The sequence below is a fragment of the Ovis aries genome, chromosome 23, assembly GCF_016772045.2.
Source record: "Ovis aries strain OAR_USU_Benz2616 breed Rambouillet chromosome 23, ARS-UI_Ramb_v3.0, whole genome shotgun sequence".
NCBI classification, from domain to species: Eukaryota; Metazoa; Chordata; class Mammalia; order Artiodactyla; family Bovidae; genus Ovis; species Ovis aries.
Genome location: NC_056076.1, coordinates 35,638,354 through 35,660,100, shown reverse-complemented (window position 1 = coordinate 35,660,100; position 21,747 = coordinate 35,638,354). Strand labels below are relative to the sequence as shown.

Below are 21,747 nucleotides of genomic sequence, written 5' to 3'. Positions count from 1 at the left end.
CTTGGAGATTCAGTGGTGAATAAAACATATTCCCTGCCTATAAGGAACCTAGTGGTTCATGGAGGAAACACATGTAAATGTCTTATTGGGGGTAATTGAAGTGGGAATGAAGTATAGTTGAAGTGATTCTTTAAACTTCAGAGTCTGAAGGGACCAGGATGGGCTAGAAAGAAAACTGTAACATAGGAGCTGGGGTGTAAGGGCTGTAAAAAAGCTGGAGCAGGATGGTGAGAGGATAATGAGAACCATGAGGAAAGGAGCGTAAGTTAGGATCATTTGTAAAGGGCTTTGTATGCTGTGCTAAAGAGTACCTGTGAGAAAGGCGTGGGATGGGGAGAAACTGCTGGCAGGAAAATTCGGTAGAGGTTGGTTAGATGGGCCAGGAGTAGTAGCAGGTAGTTTCAGCAGACTTTTAAAAAGGCATGTAGTAAGTACACAGTGACTAATACACAGTAGTAGCTCATTGAATATTTTCATAAAGAAGCAATGAAAAAGTAGCTCATCAGTACTCTTTTTTCATTAGTATTGTTAAAATATTCCTTTGATTTAGTCATATAATTTATGTGAGAAGTGCCTTTTAATCTGTAAAGCACTATTCACATATATTATTTTGATACTTATTCCTACCAAAAAACTGAAACACACAAGGTAAAAGTGATCTTCCAGTGTAGCTGCAAGCAATTTTGTGAACTTAAGTAGTTCATAAATTTTGGCTTTAGGGGTTAAACTTGTATGAAATGCTTATTCATCATTCATTTATTAAGCATATTCAAACGAGTACTGCAATGGAGTGTTCCTTGCCAGTTCCTGTCAAACAGTTTGCAACATTTACTTCATTGATTATCCTGATATGATTACTCTTGTAAACTGGTAATGTTTTTAATGCTTCAGTCAGTTCAGTCCAGTCACTCAGTGTCCTACTCTTTGCGACCCTATGGACTGCAGCACGCCAGGCCTCCCTGTCCATTGCCAACTCCTGGAGCTTGCGCAAACTCATGTCCATCGAGTCGGTGATGCCATCCTACCATCTCATCCTCTGGTATCCCGTTCTCCTTCTGCCCTCAATCTTGCCCACCATCAGGGTCTTTTCCAATGGCTCAGTTCTTCACATGAGGTGGCCAAAGTACTGGAGCTTCAGCTTCAGCATCAGTCCTTCCAGTGAATGTTCAGGACTGATTTCCTTTAGGATGGACTGGTTGGATCTCCTTACAGTCCAACGGACTCTCAAGAGTCTTCTCCAACACCACAGTTCAAAAGCATCAGTTCTTCAGTGCTCAGCTTTCTTTATGGACTCTCACATCCATACATGACTACTGAAAAAACCATAGCTTTGACTAGACAGACGTTTGTTGGCAAATGCTTGAAGTTATACAAAGTCTGTGTTTAAAACTTTTACTTTATTTGGGAAAGATATGGACTTAACTCAGTTAAGCCATGAATAAAAATTTAAATACCTTTTTATTTTAATTTGATGGGAAAAATTTCTTCTTGAAACCAATATTATTGTTTATTATGTGACAGATTTTCTAATTGTCCATAAACATGCTTTGTTAAACTCAACTTGGCAGATACTTATTGAGCTTCTGTTGTGTCAGACTCTCCACTGGTGAAAACCTTCAAAAATGCCTACCTTTAAAAAGCTCATAGTCTACATAATAATAATAAACAGTTTGGATATGATAAGTACTATAATTTATGTGCAGTGGCTTTCAGAAGCAGAGATGTGGTAGTCTACACAGAAGTACCAGAAGAGTATTTTAGATGCAGTATGTACTATATGCTTTGAAAGACTGAGTAGGAATTTACCATGTGATAGAGAGGAAGAAGCCTATTTAGGCAGAAAACATCGTAAACAAAACCATGCAGGCTTGAACGTAGCAAGGTGTTTGGGAACTCAGGAGGGGTATCTGTGGCCAAGGTTAAGATGAAGCTCAGAGGGCAGCATAGAGGCTGGGACACGGGTTGTGATAGTTTTGGGGAATCGTGTGATAACCCAGCTCATCAGAATCACCAGTGAAGCTCCATTTTCAAATTAATTGCCAGGCTTTCACTCAGTTTTACTGAATCTTTGAGAGTGGAATCTAGGTAATTTTCTTAAGTTCTGTAATTAAATGTGTGTGATTTTGCCAAATTATACTTCAGCTAAGGGCAGGGAGTATGTCTCTCTAATCTCTTGGATAAACAGGACACAAAGTATCACAAATCTAAGTGTTGAAGGACTTTGGAGGTCATCTGGTTCAGTCTTGTCTCTGGCCTGTCCTGTCTCCCCTCAGTAACTGAAGCTCACCGTTTGATTTCTCTTAGCTGGTTCTGATGATCAGATTTCCTTTGCATTGAGTTGAACTTTGCTGCTTTATGTCTCACTAGTTCTAGGCAGTATCCCTCATATTACATTCCAGCTGTGATCTTTCCAGTGCAGTGCAGAGCTGGAAATACTACTTCCTGTTTATGAACTACTGTGTTAATGCAGTATTAGGGGCTAATAATGCCCCTAGATACTTTTTTTACATATCATGCTGAAGTGGCTACTTTTCCTAAACTCGTAACAGGTATTAGTATCTATTACCGAAAAATAGAAGGAAGAATGAGTAGGGAAATAAAAGCATTTTTAACTAGCCTAGATGACCTTAAAGTCTTTAGTTTATTGCTTTAGTAAGATTGAATTTAGACATAGCTTTCTATTTTACCAATTTTTTCTTTGAAACAACAGTATATTTTAAAAGTATAGTAAGAACTGAAATTAGTATCAAACTTTTTTGTGATCTTTTTTGAACTAGATCTTTTCAAATGACAAAGACAATTTAAATTTAGCATTATTACAGAACATTTGGAAATGGGAAAATACTAGTTCCAGTTCTGCTACTTCAAAAAACTACTATTTATTTTGGTATATGATTTTAGCTTCTCTAGGCTTTTTAATAGATTTTATTGTTATAACCATAATACCCATACAGTTTTGAACCCTGCCTTTTTCACTTGACATTAAATCATAAGCATTTTCCAAGTTATTATAGTCAATCATAACCGTCATTTTTAATTGGCTGCATTATATTCTTTCGAATAGCTTAGTGGTGAAGAAAACAGACTGTGAAGCCAGACTGCCTGGGTTCATATCCCAGCTCTACTGCTTACTGGCTCTGTGATCTTGGGCAACTCATTTAACTTCTCTGTGTCTCAGTTTTCCCATTCTGTAAACTGGAGAGAATATTCTCTCCCTCATAGGGTTATGAGGATTACGTGTGTTAGTGTATGTGAAGCACTTGGTGTGCCTGACATATACTAAATGCTCTAGAAGGGTTATCAAGGATGACACATACCGAAACTTAAATACACTTAAGTATATCTTCCTTGGGGACTTTTAGGTTGCTTCTGTTTCTTGCTTTTCACAGCCTTGTTAGGATGGACAAAGTGTACCTTTAAGATTATCTTCAGAATTTTTTGCATGAGCTCTTTTACTCAGCCGTATTGTAAACTTTTAAATTGGCTTGTGCTCCACTTGAAGGTATTTGTACGGCATCTACACCTTTTGTATTGTTGGGAGATGTTTTGGACTGTCTTCCTTTGGATCAGTGTGACACAATATTCACTTTTGTGGAAAGAAATGTTGCTACCTGGAAATCAGTAAGTGCCTTAGTTTCTTTTTCTGCTGTCTTTAGCTTTCTATAGATCCAGAGTTCTGAGGGTAGTTTGTTTTGTTTGTGGCTTTTATTTCTGACTTTGCTGATTGCTAAAAAGTTTACCTTTATGAGAGTTATGTGTTCTGCTTTCTTGGAAAAGCCAAGTAAGAGTCACATGGAGATAAAAATGACAGTACAAAATTTGAGTAGAAACAGTTACCTGGAAAACACACACTTTTACATGTTTTAAAAGTTACTTAGAATCGTCTTTGTTATATGTTTGAAAATATTTCATTAAAAATGTTATTTGCTTGGAAGAATTGAAAGCGGCATAGTAGATTCAGCACATATTAGTGTTCTTTAAAATCTTACTTCCTGTGACTTACTATTGAAGAATGTGCAACAACTTCAGAACAATAATAGTAATTTCTGTCTTAATTTCAGAATACATTCTATTCTGCTGGGAAAAATTATTTACTACGTATGTGCAATGGTAAGTAACTGAGCAGTAAATGATTGGTTTTTAAGAAGGAAATATGGTCAGGAAACCAGGTGGTTGCATTAAACACAAGAGATTAAATTTTTTTTAAGTAGATTGTATCTTCATTTTAAAATAGCAATCTGATTTATTAAAACTGATCATTTGCTTTAAATTTATCTATTCCTGTTCTAGGTATAAACTTAATAAAAACCAAAAAGTTGAGTTAAGTTTATCTTGTCCATGTTAAACTCATTTTATTTTTAATTTTCTAGTCCTTTTTTTGTGACAAAAAATAGTTTCTACCCCCATTTTGAGAACTACTGCTTTAGGAAAATACTTTTGAACTGGTTAAGACACTTGGGTATATTGTAATAAATATAGAATGATCTCTGCTGTGTAACCTTTGTTTCCATTTGTTGTTAGATCTCCTACGAAGATTATCAAAATCCCAGAATACAGTCTTCTGTGGACGAATTCAACTCTTTTTGGCCAGGCTTTTCCCTTTATCTGAGAAATCAGGTGAGCTTTTGTAAATAAATTGCTTTGCAGGAAAATTTTTACCTGTTTTTCATGGACTAGAATATACCATGATGATTTAAAAAAAAAAAAAGGTTCTAAAAAGTTGAGAGATAGCATAGGAAATTGTCACTTGATTTTCGTTTACTTGTAAATAGTTGTACCTATTCCAGTGCATAATACAGGTAACACTCAAATAAAGCCATTGATTCTTCAAGTTCAAAGCTTATTAATAATAATGTACAGTTGAATCACACTGAAATATGTAGACATGAATCATGTTTTTATTTTTTGCTTCCGTTTTCTTCTTCAGTCACTGTTTAGCCACAGTTACTTTTGTTCATTTATCATTGTGAAATATAACAGTAATATGAAAAGTGCATGAAGTAAGTGTATAGTATAATAATTATAAAGCATATAGTTGCATTACCACTGGTCAGGTCCAAAAGTGAAGCATGACAGTTCTCTCGAGCCCTCCACAGTCTGTTCGGATATGCCAGATTTTAACTGTCTATTCGCCTCAGTCACCCCTTCCTTAATATCAGGCTAATCTACCACCTGCTTCCCATGTTGTAAGGATTAAATGAGTTAAAACATGTGACGAGCTTACAGCAGTGCCTGCTTGTGGTAAGACCTATAGTTTGTGTTAGCAGTGGCAAAATTACCTGTGACTTTCTTTTTGTCCTGCTGTGTCTCTGCTTTTTTTCTTTCCTCTTATTTAAATGTGGTCAGGATTAATTTCAATTTACCAGTGTATTCACAACTTGTATTTCTGATCCTCTGTCTGTGACTATTTTCCCCTTTAGACTTTTCTTTAGTGCAAATTTTGTTCTGTCTGAAAATCTTTTTCTTTACGAAGAATGGTTGAAGATTAGATAGAATGGTTGAAGTAGGTTGGCACTGGATATAGGATTTCATTTAGTGGAAGGTCATCATTTCTTTGCCTTTGTCTTCTAGAGAGGAGTCAGATCTCAGTCTAACTCCTTTGAAGATAATCTAGTTTTGTTTTTTTCTCTGTTTGCTCTTGAAGTTTTCTTTTGCTTTGAGTTTTTGTTTGTTCTTTTGTTTGTGGGGTTTTTGGTTTTTCAGTTTTCTATAATGTATCCAAGCATGGATTTTTAAAATTTATCATTCTTCAGATTTGTGGGCATCTTGAGTTTGTGCATTGGTTGTCCTTCATCCACTTTGTAAAAATTTAAGCTGATGTTTCTTCAGATATTGTGTATGCTGCTTTCTCTTTATGGAACTCTAGTTAACATTCTATACCTTGTCTGTCTCTTACACTTTCTGCATTTTTCATCTGTCTCTCTTTCCATCACATTCTTTTCTTTTTTTTTTTTTAATTTTATTTTTTTATTTGGCTGCTCTGGGTCATAGTTGTAGCATGTGGGATCTAGCTCCCTGACCAGGGATCGAACCTGGGCCCCCTGCACTGGGAGCTCAGAGTCTTAGCCACTGGACCACCAGGGAAGTCCCATTTCCATCACATTCTGCGTGATTTCTTTGGAAATGTTTTCTAGTTTACTACTCTGTTCATCTATGAATAATCTGCTGCAAAATGAGTTCTTAATTTCCGTAATTGTATATTTCATTTCTAAAAAGTCTTTTTTTAAGTCTGTGTGTCACTTTTTAGTTTCTTATTCCCTGTTTTCAAGCTTGTTTTTTAGTTGTCTAACCAGGGTAGGCACTGTTACCTTTATCTATATGTCTGATAATGCCAGTGTCTTAAGTCCTTGCGGCTGTTCGTCACTCACACTTGTGCCTGTTTCTCACTCATGATGTCTTATCTCTTTGTGTGTTTCTGGTTAGCGTTTGATGTTATGTTTGAGAAGATATTTGAAGGAATAATTCGGAGGCCTGGGTTAGATACTTTTCTCCAGAAAACGGCTTTTGTGATCTGCCAGGCACCTTAGAAGGTACTACGACTAGTGTAAGCTTACCTTCATCTAGCCCAGCTCAAGCTCTGTGATTGCTTAGGTCATTGAGAAGGCTTGGCACTGGGCTGCAGTTTGGTTCATCCCTACCCGAGGACGTAACCCCGTACGTCCCAGCCCAGAAGATGGTTGGGGTAGGATTTGTTAGATTCCACACCTTCCTTGGACTCAGATTTATTTTTAACATCCTCACTTCAGGAAGCTGCTAAAAGAGTGGCTCAGTTTTGCAACGGATTCTTCCTGTTTGACAGACAGAAGTGGCTTTGAGTGCTGACGCTGCATTGCTTATCTTTCTTGCCTTCTTGGTTTTTGCCATATATTCCTCACTGAACGTTAGCTCTTTACAGTTTTTAAGAAAAACCAGTTTTTCTATTTCATTGTCTAAAACAGTGCTGTGAACAGGGTTTATGCTCTGTAAGAATTTATAGAATTAATGTAATTGATCCAAGTTTGGAGTTGTCCTTAGTGAGAGGATTAATCTGAATTGTTAATTAGCTAGTTAATTATTAGCCTTCTGTTACTGGAAGCTCAACTTTTTCTATTTTTTAGCAGCTTTACTGAGATGTGAATTCACATACCATACAGTTCTCCATTGAAAATGTGCAGTTTTCTGGGGTTTTTTTTAGTATATTCACAGGGTTGTGCAGTCATCACTGCAGCTGATTTTAGAACATTTCTCCTCCTATAGGAGCCCTGTGCCCACTAACTGTCACTCTGCACTTACCCCCATCCTGCCTCTCTCCCAAGCCCCGAAGAACAGGTCATCTACTTACTCATCTCTGGATTTTTCCTATTCTAGACATTTAAAAAAACGGAATAATACAATATGTGGTCTTTCGTGACTGGCTTTTTTAACTCAGCTTCGCCTCTTCAAGATTCACCTGTGTTGTGTGTATCAGTAGTTCATTCTTTTTTACAGCTCAATGATATTCTCTGTATGGATAGACTGCAATTTGTTTATCCATTTGTCAGTTAATGGACACTTGAGTTGCTTCTGCCTTTTGGCTATTATGGATAATGCTGCTGTGAACATTTGTGTACAAGTTTTGTGTGGATGTATGTTTTCGCTTCTCTTGGGCATATCCATAGAATGGAATTGATGGGTCATATGGTAACTGTTTTACTTTCTCCTGGAGGTGTATATAAGAGTAGAATTACTGGGTCACGCGGTAACTCTGTGTTTAAGTTCTTGGCGAGCCACCAGACTGTTTTCCAAAGTGGCTGCTTCATTTTACAGTCTTACCATTGATGCAAATGCCTTCCAGTTTCCAAACATCCTTACTAACAGAAGCTAGGTCGGCATTTGGGAATATCTTGTAGTACTTTTTTTTTTCTTGTGTTTGTAGATGCTGAAGAGTCAATAGAGTATATCCCAAGACCTTTAGAAAGCTGTTTTAGCATGTAATTTACCCATTAAATTTAGTTAAGTATGACTGAAGTTTTTAACCTAATGGAGAATTATGTCATGTGCCATTGAGTAATAAGAGGCTAGACTAAGATATTTTAAGTAAGTAATACAGAATGATGAGCCAAGTTCATTCACTAGCTTAATGACTTCATATCTAGCATATTGGTTTTTCTTTTAAAAAAAAAAAGAGGCTTTTTGTTTTAAAATAATTTTAGACTTAAAGTCTAGAGTATATGTAAAGATACTATAAAATACCTGATGTACATTTATCAAAACTGAGAAATCAGCATTGGTGCAGTACTTTATTTAGACTTTATCAGTTTTATCACTGCTTTCTTTTTTGTTTAAGGATCCAATCCAGGATCCTGCATGTAGTTGTGATGTCATTTTAATCTCTCCAGTCAGTGACAGTTCCTCAGCCTTTGCAGTTTTTTTTTTTCATGACCTTCATAGTTTTGAAGAGTCCTGGTCAGGTATTTTGTAGAATGCCCTTCCATTTATGTTTGTCTGGTATTTTTCACAGTTAGATTGTGGTTGTGGATTTGAGGAAGAAGACCACAGAGGTGATGTGCTTTTCTTGGTGCATATTTCAGCATGGTGTTGATGTATCTTTTTGCTGGGGATGTTATCCTTGAACACCTAATTAAGATAGTATCCTTGAGTGCTATATTTCTCTACTACAAAGCTACTATTTTCTCCTTTGTAATTAATAAATATTTGGAGGGAGATACTTTGAAGCTTTGCAAATATTCTTTCCCTCCTTAAATCTTTGCCCACTGAGTTTAGTAGCGTTCATCAATGGATCTTGCCTAGAGCAATTATTATTAGGTTTCCTGGTGGTAATTTTCTATCTCTTTCATACCTTCTACATTTATGAATTGGGATTCTTCTCTAAAGAAGAGTTGTCTCTGGAATTCCCTGACGGACCAGTGGTTAGGACTTTGAGTTTTCACTGCTGAGAGCCCAGGTTTGATCCCTGGTCAGGGAAGTAAGATCCCATAAGCCATGCAATGCAGCCAAAAAAAAGAAAAAACAGTTGTGTCTTCCCCCTTGCTTACTTATCAGTTCAATCATCTATTTCAAAATGAAACTCATGAATATTTACTTTATATGAATTATAATCTCACAATATCATTATTTACTTTGTTCAGATTGTTCTAGTTCTCCCCATCGGATCTCTTTCATGCATTCCTGATATAAAAGGATAGTCCAAGTGCATCATGTATTTTTCCTTCTCAGCCACTGGAATCAGCCACTTCTCCAAAGAGCCTGATTTGTCGTATTTTTAAAATAGTGTTTAGAAGACAAGATCTGGGCCCTAGATATGCTAATTATTACTAGAATATCACTGCTTCTAGGCCGTCTCAGTGGACAGAGCTTGGAAAGATATGTATAAATACTAACATACACATATGCATCTTTATTTATGTTATCTGTCTACATTTTTTTTTAAATGACCAAAAACAGTGATATCATAGTGACTGATAACTTGTGAGTCTAATCCCCCACCAGTAGACCTGCTTATTTCTAACTTCTTTCCCTGACAGTGAGAAACATGGCTCTCACTATAACTTTCTTTGTATATATTATTACACATTTATACTATCTGAGTAATACAGTTTCTGATTGTGCTTCAGCAAAATCATAAATTAGTACATAAAGCATTCTGTAAAATTGTTCTAGAGCACTCATAAATAACAGATCACCTATATTTGTATTAGTATATATAGAATTCTGCATACTCTAAAAGCACCTTCAAGAAATGACTTTTAGAAAGAATTTGAAAATCAGGTGTGATATTATTTCTGACTTGATCTTTTGCTTAATTAGTTATTTATCATTTTATATATTTTAGTTATATGACAACAAAGTTGTATTCTTAAACTGGTTTAGGTGTTTGGGTTTGCTTTGAAAATCTTTTATTTGTTTGTTTTTTTAATAGGTCTTAACTTGCAGAGTCAATTTAATCTGGAAAATGTCACTGTTTTCAATACCAATGAGCAGGAAAGCACCTTGGGTCAGAAGGTGAGGCTGATGTGAAATCAGCAGAACATATTTTAAGTTTGTTATTGAGATAACTAGGACTTCCCAGGTGGCACAGTGGTAGAGAATACTCAGGAGACATGGGTTCAATCCCTGGGTCAGGGAAGATCCTCTGGAGAAGGAGATAACAACCCACTCCAGTGTTCTTGCCTAGAAAATTCCATGGACAGAGGAGCATGGCGGGCTATACAGTCCATGGGGCCACAAAGAGTCAGACCCGGCTGAACATACGTGGCATTGAAAACAGTCCAGGGTTGGCGAATGGTTGGACATTCTTTACCTGCTCTTCATTTAGGAGCAAGTTATAAAGTTTAAAAGTTTTTCAATTAGATATAACTAATATTTCACATTAAATTAATCAGAATACTTTACTTATCTCTTAAATTGTAATCATTGTCAATTTGGAAATGATACTGACTTTAAGATTTTTCCTTTCCCTTTTATGTATCTTTTAGGTATTTCTTGGACTATTCTATGTAAACTAGTTGTTTAAAATTTTTCAGTATGGAGCTGGACACCAAGCATATCCTAAAGTGTTCCCAGATAATAAGTGTTATGTGTATGAGTTGGGGAAGATTTTCAGAGTTCAGTTAAAGTTGGGGACAAAAACTACTTAAATTCCCTTTGAGAGTTAGTTACTGTGATTCATGGAGTCCTTAGTGTACTAATGATCCTCTCACTTCTCACAAAAGATCGTGGTGTACTATATTTCCAAATCATGTTTTGCCATAGATTCTCTGTTCATGGAGAGAATCTACTGACCGTGTTTGGAAAAGTACTGGTTTAAAACTTTACACTGTGTCTTCATGATTATCTTATTGTCATACGGCTCTTGAGTTCTTGGATCCCTGTCATATAGAATTCTCTTCTGCCTGACAACTGCTTCATGACCAGATGTACATTTTTTGAAATTTAGCACACAGAGGACAGAGAAGAAGGAATGGATGTAGAAGAAGGTGAAATGGGAGATGATGAAGCTCCAACAACTTGGTGAGTGTTTAGAAGTTCAGATTTCTTGATTTACACAGAAAATAACCTTAATGATTTACCAAGTAAAAAGTTATGACCAACCTAGACAGCATATTCAAAAGCAGAGACATTACTTTGCCGACTAAGGTCCGTCTAGTCGAGGCTATGGTTTTTCCTGTGGTCATGTATGGATGTGAGAGTTGGACTGTGAAGAAGGCTGAGCGCCGAAGAATTGATGCTTTTGAACTGTGGTGTTGGAGAAGACTCTTGAGAGTCCTTTGGACTGCAAGGAGATCCAACAAGTCCATCCTAAAGATCAGCCCTGGGATTTCTTTGGAAGGAATGATGCTAAAGCTGAAACTCCAGTACTTTGGCCACCTCATGCAAAGAGTTGACTCATTGGAAAAGACTCTGATGCTGGGAGGGATTGGGGGCAGGAGGAGAAGGGGACGACAGAGGATGAGATGGCTGGATGGCATCACTGACTCGATGGATGTGAGTGTGAGTGGACTCCGGGAGCTGGTGATGGACCAGGTAGCCTGGCATGCTGCAGTCCATGGGGTCGCAAAGAGTCAGACACGACTGAGCAACTGAACTGAAGGTAGAGAGAGGAAGGAGGTAGGAGAATGTAGACAAGGAGGAAGGAAATAATGCTTACAGATTCCTTTTATTTGTAATTTTATATATATGTCTTAAAATTTTAACTCCTAAATCGCTAATGGACTAAATCAATTGGTTTCTGAATTGTGTGCAGGCAGTCTGTTGTTTAGGTGTGGTCGACCTTATACAGATGCCTAACGTTTGAAAAGCTAACCACAGGCAGCTCCTCCCTTTCTCCCTTCCATTTCACTTTGTAATCATAGTGGTGTATGGGTCACTAAACCTAGTTCCTGTTTCCTGTATAAAATTACAGTGTTTCTTGGAATATTTGTCTACGCATGAAGCTTAGCAAAGATGCTAACTATAATCCATACGTTCAGCTTTTTAAGGTTTATTCAGAAAGAATGGAATAAGCTAGTATGCAATTATGTTTACAGACAGAATTAATTTTAAGTGGTGATGTGGAAATATTTTTGTAGATATTGGAGGATATGAAGTAGTTGATACTGCAACCATTTTTAACATACGGTTAATACTAAAAGACTTAATTGGCTGTTTCTAATAACAGGATTTGCTGATATAAAGTCTAAATGTCTGTTTTAAAATCAAAAGTTGAAACAGTTTATAGCATAATGATTGCTTACAAAATTAGAAATTAGAATATGTGTTCACACTGAAGATTTGTAATGTATCCAGATTAAACTAGTAACGCCATTTTTGTAATCCTAAATTGATATATACCTAATATGTTTGTTCCCTACTAGGTCTCCTTAACTTAGTGTGTTGGTTGGGATATAGCACCTTTGACTTTTAACATTAGAGTCAAATGAACATTAGTTTAAACCACATAGAAATTAACTTCTTTCTCATGTAAGAGTCTGAAGACAGGTGCTTCAGGGAGGTCGTCTGGGCACCCAGGTGTTCCTTCTAACCTCTTAGTCCACTGTCCCTGGGTATTTGCTTTTTTTTCCTGTAGTCTTGGATGGTTCATCATCACATCTGCCTTCCAGCCAGGGAAAAGGGAAAATGGTGAAAAATGGCCCACAAAGGACATGTGACTCCCACTCCCAACTGACTGGGCAGAATCTAATCACACCTGGTGCAAGAGAGGTTGGGAACATAGCCTTAAATTCTGAATGTATCCAGCCAAAATTCAGGGGTTCCACTACCGAAGATAAAGACAGAGTAAGGGTCTGAGAACCCCTGAAATTATTTATAGTTTATATAAGTATTTTATGAATTTGTATTCTTCTCAGGGGAAAGAGGCCATGGCTTTCATTAGCTTTTTAAAAGAATTTGTGCTCCAAGGAAAACTAAAGCATTTAGATACTTCTAAAAGGACTTAAATGATTTATTGAATGTAACATTTGTTTTATCAGCTCCATTCCAATTGATTACAACCTGTACCGAAAATTTTGGTCACTTCAGGATTACTTTAGGAACCCTGTGCAATGCTATGAGAAAATCTCATGGAAAACTTTTCTCAAGGTGAGTTGCCGTTGTAGAGTACCAAAAGCCCATTATTTTATAGCTAATGGCAGAGTCAGAACTTGACTCTTGTCCAGCATACTTTTCACTATTTGGTTCTTATGCCCATTATGTTTTTATACCTATTTCATAATATAGATGGTAAGCTGTAGATTACTATGTAAACAGTTGATTTTGAGAGTAGTTTATAAATTATTTGAGGATTTAAAGGTTAGTAGTTACAGCTTTGGTTTTTTATATTGGTTTGATTTTTTACATAGTATTGTCAACATGCATTGGTGAACTGTTTGCAGACTACATTCTGCCTTTATTTTGCACAGAATTATTTTGGCCTGTCCTGTTAGAACAGGACTCTGCAGACTGTGGCCTTGGACCACATCCAGCCTAATGCCTGCTTTTGTAAATAAAGTTAATACAATATTGGCAAACAGCCACACCAGTGAGTTACCTAGGATTGCTTTTGTGCTATGATGGCTGACTTTTGTAGTTGAGACCATTTGATGAGTCATATGGTCTAAAATATTTGCTGTCTGACTTGTGCAGGAAAAACTTGCTAACCTTTTTTTTTTAAGAATTCTCTATATTTCTTTTCTTGGCCACTTAAAGATCAGTTTGTCCTTTTTGTTGTAATAAGAATCTAAAATTAATAGGTATAGCTTTTAAAAGTAGAAAAGTATGTATTCTGTGTTACTTTTTAAAGTTTTATATGCAATAAAGTTTTTATTTTATATGCAGTACTTTTTTTTTCCTCTATAAGTGTCCAAATTGAGATTAAATAGTAAGTGAGAAGTCACTTGGAATTGTCCCTCAACTGGATAGGGTTTGACATCATGTTTTTATTTAGTCGCTGTCTTTAGCACAGAAGAGGCTTGAGAGTTCCCACTGCTGATTAGACAGCTAACTTTACTGACAAATTTCTTTATTCTCTCAAAACATTCCCTTCTCTGTTTTCTCCTTACACATACTACTTGAGAAATCACATATCTTTAGAAGTAGAGAGCTTATTCCTAGTTTTAGAATAACCATAAAGTCTGACACAGAATAGTTTTATCCTGTTTTGCTGTCATAATTTTTCTTCCTTAATGTGCCTTCAGTATGCATATATGGTTAACTGGGAATAAATCATAGATTATTTTGATATAGAGAAGCACTAAGCAAGTGATTGGGCAGCAGTGCCAAATTAATTTGTATTTTTATTTTGCAGTATTCTGAAGAAGTCCTAGCTGTTTTTAAGAGTTATAAATTAGATGATACTCAGGCCTCAAGGAAAAAGATGGAAGAATTGAAAACAGGAGGAGAGCATGTATATTTTGCAAAATTTTTAACAAGTGAAAAGGTATGAATCTCCTTTTTTCATGAAGCACAGTAAGAAATATATTTTTTTTTTATTTAGATGATACCCTTGTAAGTTAAATACAGTAGAAAAGTTTCTGTCTTTATTTTTTGTTAAAACTGATAAATGTTAGTTTGAGAGTCCTGTTTTTTTCTTATAGAAGTAAGACTGATTTCAAAGGTAAACAGTATTGTTCTGCATTGTCTGTTTTGTAAATTTACTTTAGAATAAGTGGGTTTTAGTTACTTTCAAGTACATATATTTGAACTTTTAGTTAGGATTTAATTTGCATTTATGAAAATATTTTGTAATTACCATTTAGGTACAAACAAGGGGCTTTAAAATTCCCTGCTAATTTTATTTATACAGTTTAATAAGTAAGTTTTTTTCAGTTACAATGCTAAGGGATTGTGTAAATTTCTAGTCAGGATGGCACATTGAGTTTGTTCCAGCTCACTTCTTTTGCTCCAAACACATAGCAATGATAGGTAAAATATAAAAAGAGAAAACCACAAAGACAAAGTCGGGCTTCCTTATCCAAAGCTGGATAAATATCTTCATGAGCCAAAACTGCCAAGTAGTAAGTGAAAAGAAAGCCTTGGGCCTTCTGGATTCTATATTCCAAGCAGGTGGTGGCACCCAAGGGTTTGGCTATAAGTGAGACCAGGTGGTTTCCATGTGGGACGAGCAGCCGGAGCCACATTCACCTGTTGGAAGCCAGAGACTGGGGTGGAAATTAACCCACTTTTGAAAAGAAGCTAAGATAGATATTACCATTCTTCTGCCAAAGGCTGTCCTTCCATTCAAAACTCTCTGATGAATTCCGAAACCCAATGCTAAGAAAGATCGCTGACAAAATCAACTATTGATGTATATGTTCCAAAACTTTAAAATACGTATGTTTTGGATAATCAAAGAGATCACTGACAATAGAACATCCTTTGAGAATGGGAAATTGTGAAACTGAAAAATTTGAACAGAAATGAAATAAACAGTTTAATATGACAACTAACTGAGAGTCTTAAAAATGAAAAATATGATCATTGAAAGCAGAGCACAGAGAATTAAACAGTAGATTAGACATAGATGACAAGAGAACGAGTGATGGAAAGTTGACCCAAACACAGCACAAAGAGACAGACTTTTTGCTAACCTGAAAGCAGTTAGGAGCCATGGATGATAGACTGAGAAATTCCAGCATGTATTTAAGGAGGATTTCCAAAGAACAGAAGGGAGAGAATGGTGGAAAAACTAAGGGACTGAAGGAAGTCCCAAGTTTTCACATTGAAAGTGTGCTGCAGCTGCCAAGCAGGATAAAGAAAGGTGAATCCATACTTCAGTACATTATGCCGTTACCTATGAGTATAAAGAGAAAACCTTAAATAGGCTACCAAAGAGGGGAGAGGAAAAAAAACCCACAAATATACTGGAACAGAGTCCTAACAGCTATCAACAATAGGTACCAGAAAACAGGGGAGAGAGATTTCTGCAGAGGGGAAAAAAAACAACAAAAAAAACCCAAACTATCTAGAATAGTGTCTCCTTTCCTGACTCTGTGAGCGTTTTCACCAGTGCAGACAGCGTGAGCTTTCCGGGTTAAGTGCTGGAATCCCATTAGGTAATATTGTGACAGAGGTAAAAGCAGCTTTTAGAAGCCTAAAACTTTTTACAGTATGGAAGAAGAAAAGGCACAGAGAATTGCAGCGAAGAGTGTAAGCAGTGACGCTGTGCATGTTTACTTCCATTTCTTGCCTCTTAAGCAGCAAGTTTATTTTAAATTTCAACACAGAACCCGTCTTGTGCAATCTTCATATTTTCCCCGTGTATTTCCAGCGTACAGTGCAGGCATTGATGAACCTTTAGGGCTCTACTAACTGCAGTTTGTTTGAAGACTTTTGCTGACACTCATGCCAGTTTTAACGTCTGAGTGTGTTTCCACTCATCTGAAACGGCAAACACAATTACTAAACCTTTTATCAGTACAAATCAAACCAACCTGAAACGGTCCGTGGGAGGCCTGAGCTGCCATCTTTCTTGTAAACACTCTTGTACTCTTTGGGTCTGACGCAGGGCAGCTCCATGAATATCAGTGAACATAGTGGAAAGTTTAGGGCATACTCATCATTCTTTCTTGTTTTTAGAGTCCCTTCCATTTGTGAGTCAAGCCATAGTTATGCAAACAAGATAAGAGAGTAAATCCTTTGGGGCTGCCAAGCAACCATGACTAAAGATAGGGTTAAAAAAAAAAATACCCTGCCAGTGTAGGCTCTGGATTTGGAGCCTAATTCTAAAGAAGAATAAATTCTAAAAGAATTGGCAGAGATGACTGGTTAACTGATACAAAGATAAGAATAAAGCTGGAATGAGAAATGACCCATTGTGACTATGTTATTAGCCAGAGTAATAGAAATTAATAATAACTATAGCAAAAGAACCATTCAAAATGTTAGCTCCTCTAGAAATGAGGGCACTACATAGTCAGGATTTACACAGAAACATAAGTCAGTATATTTATAATTGTTGACAGGCATTTGAAAACAAATATTCACAACGAGGGTGGTCACTGCCGCAACTTCCCAGGATTATGTAGGAACTCGGTGGTCCCTTTAAACAATTGAAGAAAGAACTGTAGTACACTTGAGAGAGGTTATGTTTTCCTTGAAATCTCTCAGGATACACAGTTGATCAGTTTTATACAGTATACTCATTTTTTTATTGAGAAATAGGCAGCTTCTGCAGCAATACTACTTTTATATCAAAGACTGCTGTCCTGTTCCCTACTCCCTGACAGACAAGTCAGTGGGCTTTCACAGAAAAGGCTAATCAACAGAAAAAAATTAATGTTAAAATTGATATATTATTTTTTTCAGAAATTATTAGGCAAACTGGAGGTTATATACAAGCACTCTTACTTGAAGTAAACATTCTCAACTAGCTCAGATGAGGTAGGTAGAAGCCCACGTCACCAAAGGCCCAAGAGGAAATCTTAGATTCATGTGCTAGATTGCTGTTGGTCTGTCTTCCAGGGAATAGTGGTTTCCTTTTAAAGAGATTTGCCTTTTATAATCTTACCCTTCTAGTTTCCTTGCAGTGCATAGCTAAGCTTTGTAATTCCATTGGTTTGCATTAAGAAGCAATAAAAATAGACCTAAGAAGCTTTAAACTTATGTGGAAAAGAGAACACAAGAGAAATTTAACGACTGGAATATAGAGCACATGCATAATAATTTGCATCCACGGAGGATGTATATAAGTAAAGACTGAAAAAAAGTTGAAGTATTAGGGTGGAAGGAGACATACCAGGCAAATACCAACAAAAAGAAAGCTACATAAATACAAATAAAATTTAAGGCAAAATACGTTAAGTAGGATGAAGGAATGCATATAAAAGGAATGAGCCACCAAGAAGATACCATACATTTACCTGCACTTAATAATATACCCTCAAAATATATCAGGAAAAACTTCAAACAATATGAGAAATTGGCCGGTCCACAGTTATAGTGGGATATTTTAAGTGCCTTCATCAAAAACTGATGGGTTGAGCAAACTAAAGATTCGTAGGTATTTGGAAGATTTTAGCAATAATGAACTTGAGTGCCCGATAGTTCAGGCAGACCATGATTAACAGGTATATGATAGGTTTGCATAATAAAAAATAATCCTGATGTATATATGGAAACTTGTACACAACAATTAGAGATAATGTTTTGAGTACACATGGAATGTTCACAAAGTTTGTGTACTGGGTCATAAAGGGAGTCTTAGCGTATTTCAGAGATTTCTTATTGTGCAGAATACACACATTCTCTGGCCACAAGGCAATTAAATTAGAACTATGAAAAGGATAGTTTTAAAAGATGTGAATGTATGGAAACATGAAAAACATTCTCTAGGAACTAAAGAGGAAATCACAATGGAAATTCTAAATTTGTTATAAATATGTTATTACACAGCAGATTGGAAGTATTTTATGTCATGTGTGTGGGTCACAAAGTGAGAGGTAAAAATATTACTTGAAATGCACTAATGAAAAGTTTAAGAAAGAATGAGAATTTAATAAGCTCAAAAAGATACAGAATAAGCATTGAGAGAAGTAGACAATAACACAAATTAATGAAATATATAAGAAGCTATAGAACATAGCAAAACCAAAAGCTTGAAGAGAAAAATATTATAAAAAGAATTTTTGTAACAGTTTTCATAGAACAAGGCTGACCGAGGAAAAAATAAAAAAATACCAATAAACATTGTTAGCAATAAAAATAGGAGTAATTGGAAGTCAAGAGACAATAAAAATAGGAGTAATTGGAAGTCAAGGGACAATAAAATGTGTAAGAGATTATATTCTGAACTGCTGTATTTTTAGATCTAATGAAATAGTAATTTTGTAGAATAATTAATTGCCAAATGGATTCACAAAGAAATTAAAACCCAGAATAAACATAGAACAAGGAAATAGTAACCAAAGTGACACCTTTCAAATTACATCAGGCCTCTTATTTTTTAAGGTAGATATTATCAGTACCTCAAGGAATAAAAGAAAGGCAACCTAGGTTCTTATATAAGATTAATGTAACTTTTAAATGAAATCACAATAAGGACAAAACGAGAAAAATATGTATATATCAATTTCACTTATGAATAGGGATGAAAAATATATTGTAAAAACTAATAAATCAACTAGTTATTTTTTTAAAATAAAGACTAAATAATAACTAGTACTTATTATAAAACCAAATCAGAAGGGAATTCAAAAGAATTCTCAGTAATTTCAAGAACAAGACACGGGTGTCTACCAACCATATTTCTGTTCAGTGCTGTAATGGAGGACCTAGTCATTTCAGTAAGAGAAAACAGAAAAGAAACGAGAGTTGTATGCCTCCGAGAGAAAAGACTGCACTGTCTGTATTTGAAGGCAATAGAATTGTCTACAAAGAAAATCCGAGAGAACCAACAGACTGTTTCAGTTGAGGAAGATTAAGCAAAGTTACAAAAGGAAAACATCAGTAGTGTTCCTGTTAAAATGTTGTTTAAAACAGCAGTGAAGACTAATACCTGGGAGAGATCTTCATGGAGAAAATGATAAAAATGAAGAGGTCTGATGACATTTATAGATAGGAACACCCATTGCTACTTCTCTCCAAATATGTCCATAAGTCCAGTGTGTTTTGAATCAAATCCAAACAGGCTCTTTAAAGGAACTTGAATAGTTGATCTTAAAGTTTTTATGGAAAAGCAAACGCCAAGAGTAACTAGGAAAATTTAGAAGAAGGTGGGAATGGTTGTCCTGTCAGATGTTAAGCCCTATAAAGGTCTAATAACTAAAACAGAGAGTAAGTATCAGTACAGGTATGAAGAACAAAAAAGAACTAGAACTAGACAGCGTGAAAAGACAAGCCATGAACCAAAAGGTATTCACCACATCCAGAACCAAGAACGATTACTCTCCTGAATATTCCTTTGACAGAAACACAGCCACAGGGAAAACTGGAAAGATGGTATGCACAAGTAACTTACAGATATAGGAACCTGCATGAGCTTAGAAAGGATGCTAAACATCTGTAGTAGGTAGAGAAACTTAAATGATGAGATAATCACGTCACACTACAAACTGGCAAAATTTAAATATCCTAACAAAAAATATATTGACAGAATTGTGGGGAACAGAGAGCTAGCACACACACCACTGCTGCTGCTGCTGCTGCTAAGGCGCTTTAGTCATGTCCGACTCTGTGCGACCCCATAGACGGCAGCCCACCGGGCTCCCCTGTCCCTGAGATTCTCCAGGCAAGAACACTGGGTTGCCGTTTCCTTCTCTACTAGTTGAGTATAAATTGTAAACAGCCACTTTGCAGAGCAATTTTATAATAAAGAGCAAAGTAAAACTCCTTTTCTAAGAAGTGGGCCCTAGAGAATCACACAAAAGACTCATTGATTGTAACCTGTGTGTTTGTGAGTGAAAATGTGGGAATGACCAAATGTTGGTAAGTAGGAGACTGGGTGGGTGGTAAACTATGGTAAATCTTTATCCCATTGAGTTCCATAAAGCACCAAAAATGGATGACTTAGAACAGGGGTCAGCACATCGCTCACTGCATGTTTCTATAAGTGAGTATTTATAGAATACTCCCAGCTACACTTATTGCTTAACGTGTTGTCTGGGCTGCTTCTGCCCAGCGACAACAGAGAGGAGTTGTGGTGAAGACAGTATAACCACAAAGCCCAAGATAATTTACAGACTGACCCGTAACAGAAATTTGCCAACGCCTGAACTAGAGCTCCAAGCATTAAGCTGTACATGTCAAAAATAATGTATGAAGCATAGCTTTTTGCAGAGTAATGCATGTATAGTTTCAAACTATAGTATAGTTTGAAAACATGCAAAATACCGTGATGTATTATTTACTGATGCCTTATATATATAATAGTATATGCGTTAGAATCATCAACACCAAATACATGGCAGTGCTTGCTATAGTGAAAGGAGCGTCTAGAGGGGCGTCAACAGTTTCGATGATACTCTGTTTCTTTAACAAATGTGGAACAAGTAAGAATGTTAGGATTTGATATGTAATTGGATCGTGAGATGTGAATGTTGTATTACTTAACTGTGCCTTTTTGAACTTTAAGAAATACCCCATAATTTGAAAATTAGGTATTTTGATCTCATGTGTTAATAATGACAAATTAGTTAGGAATTTGATCAAAGAGAATGCTCTTAATATTTTGTTTTCTAGCAAAGATTTTTTTAAGTATTTTGTATTAAAGTAACAGAAATGGAAGATTTCATATTTCAGTTTAATTTTACAAGGGGTATTGTTTTGCTTTTTAATTTTTTTATTAGAATTTTCAAATGTGCAGAAAGGGATATTTTTTACTTGTACAGTTTATTGACAGAAAGGCACATAAAGATAGCTAATTGTGGCCTGAGCCTTTTTAGGTTTAGGATAATAATCAGGAAGGCCGAGGCCTGAGCCTAAGAGGTGCAATAAAAACAAAGGACAATAAACGGCCCTTTATTCACAAAACAGACAACAACAAAAATATTTGACCCATTGCATCGTGTAAATGTGTCTTTTAAAATAACTGAAGAAAAGTAGAACTAGAAAATGTATATTGTGGCAGAAGGAATACAATTGAGTGTTTCAGTTTTACCTCTTACTAACTGCTATGTGGGTCATTGCAGGGGTCATTTTAACTTGTTGAGGCCTTGTTTTCTTAAGGATAGTGTGAAGCATTAGTTTAAATGATCAAACTAGTCTTTCCCATCTGATTCAATGTCTTGTTGACTCCTGTTTTCAATCTTTTTTTTTAAAATTATCATCCAACATAAAAAGTAAATGTGGAAAAGATGA

The 21,747-nt window shown here is 36.0% G+C and overlaps 1 protein-coding gene across 2 annotated transcripts in view; it reads left to right on the top strand.

Moving 5' to 3' along the window:
• The window catches only part of THOC1 (THO complex subunit 1), a 36,431-nt gene that overhangs the window by 4,303 nt on the left and 10,381 nt on the right, over window positions 1-21,747 (top strand). For both annotated transcript variants that reach the window (XM_027961077.3, XM_012103511.5), the window contains 7 exons: window positions 3,503-3,621; window positions 4,062-4,110; window positions 4,522-4,617; window positions 9,899-9,981; window positions 10,916-10,989; window positions 12,948-13,056; window positions 14,261-14,392. In XM_027961077.3, coding sequence (XP_027816878.1) covers window positions 3,503-3,621; window positions 4,062-4,110; window positions 4,522-4,617; window positions 9,899-9,981; window positions 10,916-10,989; window positions 12,948-13,056; window positions 14,261-14,392 — 662 coding nt within the window. The remainder of the gene's footprint in view (window positions 1-3,502; window positions 3,622-4,061; window positions 4,111-4,521; window positions 4,618-9,898; window positions 9,982-10,915; window positions 10,990-12,947; window positions 13,057-14,260; window positions 14,393-21,747) is intronic.